The 13110-nt window shown below is 35.9% G+C and overlaps 2 protein-coding genes and 1 long non-coding RNA gene across 6 annotated transcripts in view; 1 reads left to right on the forward strand and 2 right to left on the reverse strand.

The window, feature by feature from the left end:
• Nucleotides 1-83: 83 nt before the first annotated feature.
• LOC132139757 (E3 ubiquitin-protein ligase RNF181-like) lies at nucleotides 84-4096 on the forward strand. Of its 3 annotated transcripts, none has more exons than XM_059548358.1 (6): nucleotides 84-163; nucleotides 1612-1709; nucleotides 2312-2445; nucleotides 2575-2780; nucleotides 3372-3446; nucleotides 3556-4096. In XM_059548358.1, exons 2-6 carry the CDS (start codon nucleotides 1624-1626, stop codon nucleotides 3613-3615), a joined length of 561 nt encoding a protein of 186 aa, XP_059404341.1. In that variant the 5' UTR covers nucleotides 84-163; nucleotides 1612-1623; the 3' UTR covers nucleotides 3616-4096. The 3 variants fall into 3 exon arrangements, with proteins under 3 accessions (XP_059404341.1, XP_059404343.1, XP_059404342.1); XM_059548360.1 differs by having other exon boundaries at nucleotides 2665-2780; XM_059548359.1 differs by having other exon boundaries at nucleotides 88-178.
• LOC132139760 (uncharacterized) lies at nucleotides 3946-6082 on the reverse strand. The gene is made up of 2 exons (XR_009433655.1): nucleotides 4586-6082; nucleotides 3946-4535 (listed from the first exon to the last, which is right to left on the reverse strand). It is a non-coding gene; the product is annotated as an uncharacterized LOC132139760 (long non-coding RNA).
• A 1-nt stretch (nucleotide 6083) lies between these two features.
• Nucleotides 6084-13110, reverse strand: part of LOC132139755 (transmembrane protein 150A-like) — a 7402-nt gene continuing 375 nt past the window's right edge. Inside the window, exons 1-8 of one of the 2 annotated variants that reach the window (XM_059548355.1) lie at nucleotides 12043-12132; nucleotides 11431-11675; nucleotides 11176-11223; nucleotides 11002-11088; nucleotides 10834-10901; nucleotides 9556-9683; nucleotides 8133-8310; nucleotides 6084-6685 (exon numbers count right to left, since the gene is read on the reverse strand). In XM_059548355.1, coding sequence (XP_059404338.1) covers nucleotides 6381-6685; nucleotides 8133-8310; nucleotides 9556-9683; nucleotides 10834-10901; nucleotides 11002-11088; nucleotides 11176-11223; nucleotides 11431-11675; nucleotides 12043-12102 — 1119 coding nt within the window. In that variant the 5' untranslated portion in view covers nucleotides 12103-12132 and the 3' untranslated portion in view covers nucleotides 6084-6380. Of the gene's footprint in view, nucleotides 6686-8132; nucleotides 8311-9555; nucleotides 9684-10833; nucleotides 10902-11001; nucleotides 11089-11175; nucleotides 11224-11430; nucleotides 11676-12042; nucleotides 12133-13110 lie in introns of those variants that run through there. The other variant, XM_059548356.1, reaches the window with a different exon arrangement.

Raw genomic sequence — 13110 nt, forward strand, 5'->3', positions numbered from 1 at the left:
TATAATTAACAGTCACATACATCTCCTGTATATCTTAGTTACAGATAAAATAATTAAAATCACACTCTGGCAACCCCGGTCCTCTCGGAAACATCGCGATAGCTTAGATATGTGACAGTTCAGTGACACAAGTTTCCATCCCTGACGATAAGCAAATTCATAAGTGGGTAAAGTTGCAGTAGGTCGAATTTCATTTATTATATTATATTTGACTAATTTAGACGAATGAATTTAGTACATACTTTTTTTTTGATAAATTGATGTAAATTTTAACTTTGAATTGCTATGCTAACCACTAGAGAACAGTGATGCTAACCAGCTAGCAGATTATCATATCGTGATGCCAGCAGCCTGTATATTTTAAAAGCCAATGGATCTCTAAAAAGCTCAAATCCAACAGTACTTTATGTCCACCTAATATGCTCTCTTTGTCTGGCACTCAGTCTGAGAAGAGAGAGACTAGCTGACAATTTACCATGGGTGTTCTTGAATAAATAATAACCAGCATCTTAAAACCGTAACTTATTTGGATCAGTGTAATATTTGTTTCGAAGATATAAACATTCGTTATACAAATAGTTACTTAAACTCTCCAGTTTCTAGGTTATTGTTCTAGGTTAACTTAATGTTTCATGAGTTAGTGAACTAGGAACTTCTTTGTTGAAGTAGGCCGGTGTTAATATGGATCAACTGTGGATGTGCGCTGCTTTATGTCCCATTCCAGCAGATTCGTCGAAAGCGACTGCAAAGCTGTAAAGAAAATACTTTTCTTTACGTTCTTAATAAATGTTTATGCAATTATTACGCTGTGTTGTTTCCTCAATATCTGTTTTAATGCATGCGAAGTAGTTTAGGGGTCATTTTAACATGATTTCACGTTGTTCACCAACCACGCCCACGTTATCTGGGCAAATTCACTTCTATAGAAAAAAAAAAGACAATGACTCAAATAAACGTTTATTTCAAGTGCTATTCACTTGTATATACACCTGAATGAAAATAGCGTTATTTAGCAGTCTGTTATTTATTTACACTAAGTGCAAATTACGATAGATTTTATATACACCATTTAAAAATAGCAGCATGTTTGTGTATGTATGCTATTTATACTTAATAATAAGGAAATAATGGCAGATAATTCATAGGCTACATTATATTAAAAAAAAGTATGTTAAATAGTTAAAATGAAAATATTTATTAAAGTTATCAAATGAATGTTACCTTATGGGACGAGTAGTCCTCTCTATACCTACCCCAACCCATTGGTACTTTAAATCCACCTTTCCCGCGAATGTTTTATTCATGTTATTCAAAATAAACGCATTTTGGATCAACTCCATGATGGGGGAAAATACTATGAACGAAGTCTGTTAGGTTTAGGTTAAGGTTATTGGTCTTTGGCGCCTCCCTGTGGTCTTGTTAGGTATCGCAGATTGATTGTGGCACTATACGTACATAGTGAATTATTAAAAAGAACTTATGTATTTAATATAAATAAATAAATGTTCCACTTCAAGCACTGGTTCAAGTTGAACAGATCCTGAACCTTCAGGTTTCCAAAACCCCTCAGTTAAATGGCATTCAAATGGTCTATCATTATGTGTTTATCAGGTGAAGTAGAAAATGGCCTCATATTTTGATGAGCATAACTGTGAGCCCACGAATCCAGAAGAACAGTACCGACAGAACGCCCTGCTGGAGCTCGCGAGGTAACGAGCAGACATCGTCTTCAGACTCAAACTCAGCTTCTTTTCAGTCTGTAGGTGTACATATACATTACCGTTAAAAATAAATGAATAAGTGTATTCAGCCAGGATTGAAACTGATCAAAAGTGACAATAAAGGCATTTATAATATTATAAAGGATTTCTATTACAAATAAAGGCTATTCTTTTGAACAATCTCTTCATCCAAGAATCATGAAAAAAGCACAACTGTTTTCAAAAACATTAATAAAAAGTAAAAAAATTTCACTCAGCATATTAGAATGATTTCTGAAGGATCATGTGACACTGAAGCCTGGATAAATTGCCACAAAAAATTCATCTTTGCCATCACAGGAATAATTTAAAAACCATTATTTTAAGTTGTATTAGTATTTTAAAATTTTTACAGTATTTGATCATTAAATGAAGCCTGGGTGACTAAAGAGATTCTTTCAAAAACATTAAAAAATGTGCATACCAACCCCGAAATTTTGAATGTTACTGTAGGTGTGCTAAATGATGTACTGTAAATTAAAGTATAAGCATTAATAGAAGTTAATTAGTACTAAAACCGACCTTTTTTGTTGTTAATTTTGTGGTTATAGGTCTCTGATGCAGGGTCTTGACATAGACTCAGGTTCATTTGATTTGTCGGATTGGGACCAGCGTCTCCCCCCTCCTGCAGCCAAAGCTTTGGTTCAGAGTCTCCCCATGGTCATCATCTCCCCTGAACAAGCAGGTGACAGACTACTCATTCATAATCATCTGTAAACACATTCATAGAAGACATAATTGCACAAAGGAACATTAGCAACAGGATAATTAGTAATAATTTAGTTAGATGTTTCCTTGTGTTTGGCATTGGCAGGAAGTCTGATTGAATTAGGAGGTCTTAAATCCTTGGTGTCCATGACCGTCATTCTTCTTGAGCTTTCCTCATGCTCTTTTAATTTAACAGATAAAGCACTGAAGTGTCCGGTGTGTTTATTGGAGTTCGAGGAGCAGGAGACTGTGAGAGAGATGCCTTGCAAACATCTGTTCCATGCAGGATGCATCCTGCCATGGCTCAGTAAGGTGCGTTTAGCGGTTGAATTGTTCGTATGATCCTCCTGTGATCATGCTAGAATTAAATATACTACCATTCAAAAGTTTGGGGTTGGTACAATTCCTTTTTTGAAAATGTCTTTTTCTCTTCTTTTCAGTAAGGATACATTCAACTGATTTTTAAATTGTTCTAAAAATGTGTATTTCAAATAAGTGCTGTTGTTTTCAATTTTCTATATTAATCAAAGAATCCTGAAGAAAATGTATCATAGTTCGCACAAAAAAACTGAGCTTTTTCAACAGTGATAAGAAGAAATGTTACTTGAGCACCAAATTGGCTTATCAGAATGATTTCTGAAGGATCATGTGACACTGAAGACTGGAGTAATTAGTAATTGAGGAAAAATATTATTATTTTACGATTTTTAAATATATTGTTATTTTAAATTGTAATAATATTTGACAATATCACTGTTTTACAGTGAGCATGAGAGACTTCTTTCAGAAATCTTACCAACCCTAAACTTGAAAGGTAGTGTACGTGGATAATATTTAATGTTCGGCATAATTATCAATTATGACAAATATTCAAGAGTTTTTACATTACATTTAACATTACAGACCAATTCATGTCCCTTGTGCCGACTTGAACTAGCCACAGACAATCCAGACTATGAGGAGTTCAAAAAAGACAAGGTAAGACTGTCTTGCCCAGTCATTGTTGTTTTTATAATTCATTCCTTGTATTCTTGTTAACACCTTAAGAAGATCCCTGAGCATTAAGTGTGTTTGTATGTTATTTCAGGACCGGAGAAGACAAAGAGAACACAGACTAGAGGATCTACATGGAGCAATGTACACATGACCTCACGACCTTCAAGAATTGAATATGAATTCAACTTTCAGTTTGTTGAAAGTGAGTTTACTGTGCAGGGACCAGGCTTAGAAATGATTGCATTTGTGTGTACTTGGGGGAAAAAAAAGAAAACCATAACAAAACAGCAAAGTGTCAATTCTCACTAGATCACTTTTAAGACTGTTTAGTATGTTTATGCACTGAGAACTGTTTGTATGGAACCTTATACAGACGTTTCTGATTTTATTAAATGTTTTACTGTGAAATTGAATTTGTCTCTCTAACATAGTGTGTATTATTATTTCAGGTGTGTTGCCTTTGAATGATCACAGACACAAGTACAGATAAACCTGTTTATTATCCATTGGATGTTTTGGTAATTCAATATAAATCTCTGTCGAAGAAAACCGTTGAAATTATACATAAATCTTACTTATTTACATAAGTAATTCATAAAATAAAGATAATCTCTGCATTATTTTTCTTTCGATTTTGGAGTGTGAACCTCACGTCTTTGTTGTGTTCTTCACAGATGCAATGTGTTGATAAAAAATACTTTGATTACATCATTTAAAGGCATCAGAAAAATAACTTCTATCCAGACAACAGCTGAAAATCATGTAACATCGAAAAAAGAAACATTGTCAACCAAAAACATTAGATTTGAATCATTTTCATGTGAGGAGATTCAGATAGTCCTCGGTTTTGCAAAAGTTGGCAACAAAATTAAATGAAAACATCTGACAGGTTTCCCTTGTGACTTTAAAGTCTTTGACCGAGCCTAATGCATTCAATATATAATACAGTTCAATTTGTAACATAACTAAGAAATAATCAGTTAACAATCCTTGCACAAACTTTTGCTCTCAGGTGACCTATAAATGACTTATAAATGGACTATATGCACTGACAAAAAAAAATGCATGTTGCTGGGATATAGCAAAAAAGACAATTAATGGGAAATGACATCAGCATTGACTTTAGGTTCATATGCACATGCTTTATACTAGCAAAGAGTTTATGCACTTTTATTTTTTATTTATCCATTATGTTACTGTACCTCTATATGCAGTTTGGTTTGAGTTGAATGCATTTTGTAATGAGCAACTAATACATTTGGGAGGTAGCAATAAAAAAAAACCTTCAAAACTAAATTTAATGGATGGTTTGAGTTGTACAGTGCAGCCCTGCGAATATTCCCTTGAATGAGAAGTGGAAACAATTTAAATTGGCCCTCCAATAATAGAGGAGTCAACAGAGACAAACATGTATGATGCCTAGAGACCACATCGAAATTTACAATCTATTCATTGGCAGGAAACCTTTCTGTCCCATTGAAAAAAACAGCAAATAAACAAGAGTAACTGGCACATTTCTGTGTGAAATTTAAATGTTAAAGCACTATAAATTTGAAGACACTTTAAAAGCATTACAGACCCTTTACTTGACAGCCTGAATTAAAAAACGCACAAATACTACAGCAACATTAAGGCCACCATAACCACTCAACCCTCAGAAAGTTTTAATGCGGTTTCCCAGGTTCCAGCCTAGGTTTCATTCATATAACGGTTTCAAAACTTGTTAATATCGCAGTAGTGTCATTTTCTCAGTGGCTTTGTGTCCTCTCTCACACACACACTAAACAATGAGAGTTAAAGAATCAAAGGCATACAGTACATATTTAGCAAATTAAATACATCCTTTGGCAACAGAAAAAAACTGATTATGTAAAAAATATCACAAAACAACAAAGATATGCAAGTAAAATAATGTAAAACGTTGAATGGATGCGGCATTTTTCGGAGTGGTTTTTATGGCCCTTGACAGAAAAAAAATATCTATAAAAAGTTACAGGTACAGTCAATGTGAATATACTTATTCTACAACTTATCGACTGACAAGGAAGGCAAGGTTAGAGCGTGTGTCACCTTACATCCCTTCCTCCTGCTCGAAATAATAATACAAAACCCACCTTGTCAGGGTATAAAAACAAGAATGAAACAGAACAGAATCAAGCCAGCATGACAAAAAATTTATCTCACCCACTGCATCATTAAAAAGGCCACCTTTACAAAAAATGGGTGAATGAGACTTAATATTCTAAATGAGATTTCAATTATAATGTATTTTTCTTCTTACTCCAAAATAATAGTTACTCAAAGGCTATAGTTCAATTCATATTTTAGACATTCACATTTCAAAAATAATATAATACTCGGATCCTGATAGTCTGCAATCCCGAAAGAGTGAAAAGAACTTAAATCTACAAGTTCATTCATAGTGTTACCTGCAAATCATCCATTTGCAATTGTAAGTGTGGACAAACAGTAACAAGCTCTAAAAGAGATAACCCTGAAACATTTGTGCATCGTGACCGTAAAGATTTACCCTATCGCCCAGTGAAACAGTTCAAGCAACAGCAAAGTGACCTCACAAACCACTGGATCTGTGCTAACAACAACCTTAAAGTGGATCTAAAATAAATAATAATAATAATAAAAAACTATTTTTCATCCACATACAGCCCAAAAGAAGCTTATCGCAAGACAAAACAGGACGAAAAAAGGCAAATCTATCAGACAAGGTCTAAAACTGAAATTTTAGTATACATCAGTCACACTTGTAAACCCGTTCAACTCTTAATCTGCCTCGAATCAGACCGGGCTGTTCCTCTAAATCACTTCAATCTCAGCCCAAGTGTGGTCTTAAATGTAGGATGCACCATTGTGAGGCTTTCCACCTGGCAGTATGTGACTGCGTTTGTGCTGATGTGTTTAAAGCATTGCAACGTTCTCATGAGTGCAGTTCAGATGGGTGGAGGTGCTGCTTCCACCTGGAGATTTCAAACCCTTTGTGGTGGTGCCTCCCAGGGAGTCTGTTTGGATGTCGTCTCCAATCATAATACCGGGCCCGTGCGAGAGGTTCCTCTGGAGGCCGGCTAACATGGTCTCAGTTGTGACCGTGCCAAACTCGTAGGTGAAAGTCCCGTAGAACACTAGGATGACTACAGTGAAGACCCACTCACAGATGGCCGCTGCGTGTTGTAAGACAAAGCTCTCATGGATGAAGAATATCCCACCTGAGAGGAACCATCAAGGATTCAAACGTTTTCAAAAGGAAGCTTACATTTGTGTGAGCGGAAGGCACAGCTGCCCAGAATTAAAGTGATAGTTCGCCAGAAATTACAATTCTGTCATCATTTACTCACTCTCAAGTTGTTCCAAACCTTTAGGAGTTTCTTTCTAGTTTGAAGAATGTGGGCAAACATTTACATTTATCCGACGCTTTTATCCAAAGCGACTTACAATTGCTATATATGTCAGAGGTCGCACGCCTCTGGAGCAACTAGGGGTTAAGTGTCTTGCTCAGGGACACATTGGTGTCTCACAGTGGATTCGAACCCAGGTTTCTCACACCAAAGGCATGTGTCTTATCCACTGCGCCAACACCACCCAGCAAACAGTTGCTGGTCCCCATTCCAAAGTCTATTTAAAAGGGATAGTTCACCCAAAAACGAATATTACCCTGATTTACTCGCCCTCAAGGAATCTTAGGCGTATATGACTTTCTTCTTTTAGACAAATCCAATCGATGTTAAATGATGGATGGATGTGCTTTATTTATTTATTTTATGATGGATGGATGTGTTTTATAAGACATGGATTATTTACAGAAATACTGGTTAATTAGCTGCTCTCATAGTTACATCACCCAGAAATCTGTTCCTTCTTCCAGTTGGGGAAAAAACTATTCATAAATCATTAATGAACAGAGCAGCGATAAAGCAGGAAGGCTGGGAGACTCCAGCTGGGCTTATCCATCTCCTCTGCAACATTTACATTGAAGCAATTAGATTATACCTCCACTATTATATGAGTCAGGGGCTTCATGATCGTGACCAGAACCTCAGCAGGAAGAGAAACAGAGAAAGCCCAGTACTATAGCTTTTCTTGCCCTGATCAGGTCATGCGTTATTATTTAAACAGCTGGCACTAAACAGGATTCTGTCATCATTTACTCGCCTTCATGTTGTTAAAAACCTGTAGAACTTATTTAAATACAAAAGGCATACAACATTGTTCTTTTCCATGCAAATACAATGAGAAAGCTTGCAAATGCAAGTATCATAAAACTAGTCATATTATAGCTCAAATTTAAAGTAGTGCGAGATCTTTTCTTTCAAATTGTGAGGTGCAATGGATTATCAGAAAAAAAATGTAGGTTATGGACTTCTTCTTCTTCTATGTTCCACAAGAGAAAGAAAGTCACAGAGGTTTAGAACGACATGTGTATGAGTAGCCCTTTAAAAGCCTAAAGGAATAAAGCAACCAGTAAAATTCCTCAGAAGATATTAAGTCATTCGTATGACATGAGTATGAAGAAATTTTCATTTTGGGTGAACATCACATTATTATTAAATTGCAATAGTTCATGATGTGCCACAGGTAATATGGTAACCCTTGTCAGGAAAAATTAGCAAGCAACACACACATAATTTTCCAGCCATATTCAATAAGCAAGGATACTGAGAACCAGTGTGATGAGAGCACCAGAAGCCAGTGCCACACGCACATGAGCCATCCAGTAGTCCAGAGCGGTGACAGCCACCTGGTAGGTCAGCAAACACTGCAAACACACGAACAGAATGCCTGCTGGGAAGGCAGCACCCGCTCCTACATAGTGTAGTGTTTTAGCGTGGTCCACCTAGTCGAAAAGCAGTACAGTACAGTGTTATTCAAGTAATAATAAATCAAAGCATTGAAATAAAAGACCAGGACACTGTAAAATGATGACAGATACACTTGTATCAGATACACATCTATCCTGGACAAAGTGGACTAAAAAAAAACTAGGGCTGCCCTCGACTAAAGATTTTTCTAGTCGACTAGTCATCGTTCATTTGAGCAATTAGTCGACTAATCACACGTTTATATTAATAAACCACATAATTCGTAATGATGAGATTTTATTGCCTATGGCCTATCAGCGCTCAAACGCATGCATTATACTTTCCACAGTGCACAGGCAGAAGCAATGGTCATGAATGCGTCAGGGAAAAAAACAGCAAGAAGACTGCCTTAACATTGTAATAATTCATTGATAAACTAGTATTTTCTATTTTTTTTTCAGATTTTCCACAGTGGATATGCACGTTTTATACGGATTACATAATCTTAAAATATTTGTCTTCCATTTAAGATGGTTCATTTAAATGTTGACAATTTACTTTCTATAGATATATTTTTTATGTCGGTGAGGCAAACACAGAGTTTCAGTGCCTTTAAAAAAAAAATTGGACACACTCAAGTTCACAGAGACCCAATAATGTTTGCTTTCGTTATTTTACAAAAGCACAACGTTCTGTTATTGTTTTGAGTGCACGCAAATAAAAGTAGAACTTTCACAGATTCAAAAGATGTAAGTTATTATTCTGGATGAGCAGAACTTACAGAGTAATATAACTTAAATTCAAATGATCTATCGATCTATCTATCTATCTATCTATCTATCTATCTATCTATCTATCTATCTATCTATCTATCAGGGGACAGAAAAAAACAGTTAACTTTGACTTGCTGCAACAAGAAACTTGCTTATTGTGCACTCTGTATACGGATGGAGGTGCTTTTAAAGATTAAAATGCCCTCTAAAAATCCATTTTGAAGAATGAGATGGCAGCATGTATGGATCAATACTAATCACTTTGAGAACATCAGCCTCTCTGAAACACTCTGATTCACTGAATGTACGGCCTATGATAAGACTTAAAGGTGAAGAATCAGCCCTTAATATCTTCTCATACAGCATTAACAGATGCCCTAATGCTTGTTACCATTTTTGGTTTCAGTGTTGTGAATAGTGAGCTGGGCGATCTACTCTGAAACTAAATGTGTTTATCAGATGATAATCACACATGGATCAGGGTTTAGGCAAAATTGTGTGACTGACCTGGAAGTTGCCCACCATGACCAGTCCAACAGCATTGGTGCATCCAGACACAAGTCCACTAGTGTTGAGCCAACAGTGGTTCCTGTGCTCAATGATCTGAGCATACCGTAGCAAACACACCAACGCTACTACACATAAAAAGAGAACAGAAACACTAAGCAATCAGACCATTTTGCATGCGTGCAGCTTGGAGTTACAAAGTTCCTGTTTGTTTTGTTTTGTTTTTTTTCATAGTATAGAGCACTTGTAGAGCACAGTGCTGTTGTTTTTTAGTTTTAGCTTTGACAATATTTGCAGTTTTACCCGCATAAGATAACAAATTATCAAATCAGTTAGGACTGATACTAGAACATTTCTCATAATCCACTGAAGACTAAAAAAAATCCAAATACATTAACTTAAATTTTTATATATATATATATATATATATTTTTTTTTTATCAAATTGATTGAAATCAAAAGTGACATTTTCTTAAAAGATTTATATTTTGAATAAATGCAGTTATTTTGAATGTTCTCTTCATGCAAGAACCCTGAAAAAAAATAATTATGGTTTATACAAAAATATTTAGCAGCAAATCTGTATCCTGAGCATCAAACATATTATAATGACTTCTGAAAGATCACCGAAGACTGTATGAAATTGGCCATCACATGAATTAATTAAATCTTAAAATATATTAAACAGAAAACAATTATTTTAAAATGCAATGTAGTAATATTTAACAATGTTACACTTTTCACTGTACTTTTAATCAAATAAGTGCACCCTTGAGACTTCTCGCAAAAATTCCAAACTTTTGAATGGTAATGTATGTTAGAAACCTGAAGCGCATGCTAAACATACATTTTTAACTTAACTTGTTATTTTGTGACAATCCAAAAACAATACATTTTTTAAAGCATGGCTTTAAGTACTTTTGGGGGACACAGTATATACATTATATTTTACTTTTTAACCCGTATTTGCCCACACAAATCTCATCACAACACAAATAGAAGCAGATCACAGCTAACCTTCAGCAAGACAAGGACAATCAAACCCCTAATCACGAAATCGCAACATATCAGCTCACTCAACACATCATGAAAGGAAACACAGGAAAGCATCCAATATAGATGACGCAATAAGTAACATGTCTGTAAGTCTCATGCAGGTATCTGTTTTTGCAACACTTCTGCCACTCTGAATGCTTCCATTCATGCTTTTCTTCTCTGTTATTTGATATGTCAGTGTTGGTGTAGGATATGTGGAAATATGAGAACAAGTAGTCTTACCCATGACAGCTCCCACATTACCAACGAGACTGAAAAGACAGCTCTCGGGAGGGTAAGATCCACATTTACTGAATCAAAGTTTAGACAAAGACATTGTCAGATCATACTGGAAATAAACACAGACTCAAACTAAAGAGGAAGAGCTCAAAATAAAGCGTATATGACTACCTGATGAGGGGGATGTCTTGAATGGTGCAGCATGTTTTTGGGAAGCCTGGCTTGGCTGTTTCCTCTGTGCATGTCACATTGTACGACCTTTGAAATAATGGAGTCGACTATCAAATTACATAAACGTCATATGGTTTTAAATAAACTGAGTGAAACAAGCCCAACTTTACTGACCAGTTCTCAACAGGACAAACATGGTGGTTCATTACAGCCATAGCATATCTGAGGACAAAGAAAACAACACTCTATTGTTTATGCTTGCCATTTTATATAAGTGAATCTGCATATTTGAAAACAACAACAACATAAACAACAAAAAAAACCTAAAAACTCTGATTTCAACTTTTAAAAACGATTTGATGTGACAAACGATAATTAATGCATTTTAATGCATCTATGATTCATGAGTGGCGGTATATTAAAACTCACACTATCCATATCCCAGTGATAGAAAAGGCAGCCAGGCTGACAGGCAGTATTATCCAGGCAGTCATTGGTCTGACAGTGAGGCCAGTCTGTCCCAAGCATGAGGGGGAGGAACACAGAGGGCTGGTGGGGTGAGACACAGGGGGGATGACGAGGGGACACTGACATGCAAAGACACACAGGGAGGGGACATGAGAGGAGGAGAGGGATGCCACGCTGCTCCTTCCTTCCGGCCGCCAAATCCAGGCCTAATCAGTGTTTTTTTGGGAAAACATGTGAACAGAGGAGACAAAACATATAAACTCTTCAATTAAAATAAACAATAATTCTTTAGTTAAAAACCACTTTACTGGTCAACTTTAAAGACATTGAACAGTATTTGCATTCTATTTTACTTCTATAACATGGCATTTTGCAGAGCGAGACCGAATGTTCAATAAGATTGAAAAAATGAGTTGAAAGGAAAGGTCAAAAAATAAGAGGGTGACATCAGCCATAAAAAATGCTTTTGGGGTGGGGCAAGTTAATACAGTTTGATGAATTTATTACTAAAAGAAACATTTGTTTTTCATGTGCACTGATAAATCATTGCAAAAATGAAGACCTTGAACGTACATTAAAATCACAAAGAGACGGAAGTAGCGAAAGATCTTTCTTTTGTATTGTGCTGTACATCCAAAGTGCAACAGATTATCGAAAAAGCAATCTTGTTTCTATCCAGTTGTTGATTGGATGAAGAGCTTGTGGAGACCTGTAAGAAAGGACGGAGTTTAAGTGGACTACATGATTGGAGAAGCTCAGCATAAGTCACCAGAAAAAAAGTCTTCACCGAAAGGTCCAGTTATCCACTTATATTTCTGGTTTAAAATTTTAGTCAATATAATAATAATAATGATAATAATATTAAAAAATAACAATAATATTAATCCATAAGAACAGAAACCAGAAAATGGATTGACTGAATTTTAATTTCATTCAAACTTTAAGGAAGGAAAGAGAAAATAAAACCAAGCAAATGTTCATCCACAAGTATTATTTGTTAGTCTCAGCGTTTTTAGTGCTTGTTTCCATTTGCAATTTGCCCTTTTTTACCCATTGCTTAAGTAACTAAAAGCACTTCTAGTCCAAAGTCAATCCTGCAGTTTGAGTGTGTGTGCTGCGGTTAACTTTATTGTAAAAACACAAGCTTTACTGGGATTTTTTTAACATTATTTCCACATGATGCTGTCTGAAAACCAGGCAAGCAATACTGACAAGTGGTAGACCACTAATGAGTTGTGGTATGATGACTACAATGCTGTCTAGACAGGTAGCCCACTAGGTTTTTAAGCATGTACGTTATCAGAAAATCTAAACGTTACAAGCATCTATACATAAAAGGCTGCCACTGATATTCACATCAACTACTCAGGCAAGTGAATGAGCTGCTGTGTTCATGTTACTCATTTGAATGAGTTAAAACTAGTGTCATACAGGTGGCCTTCGTTGATCTCACTGGATCTTTTGTATAATCAAATAGGGTTTGCAAATCTTCTGGTTCGTTTCTAAATGTGCTGGCTGACTCTAAATGCTCAGGTAACGTTAGCTCAATTCCGTGGTCACTAGCAGTGAAGCTAACATCGGCTGTCTCGAAACCTTAAGTGCGCTGCCTTCCTAGACAGCATTTCGGAAAACATTCAGACA

Source organism: Carassius carassius, chromosome 4 (assembly GCF_963082965.1).
Source record: "Carassius carassius chromosome 4, fCarCar2.1, whole genome shotgun sequence".
In the NCBI taxonomy this organism is placed as follows: Eukaryota; Metazoa; Chordata; class Actinopteri; order Cypriniformes; family Cyprinidae; genus Carassius; species Carassius carassius.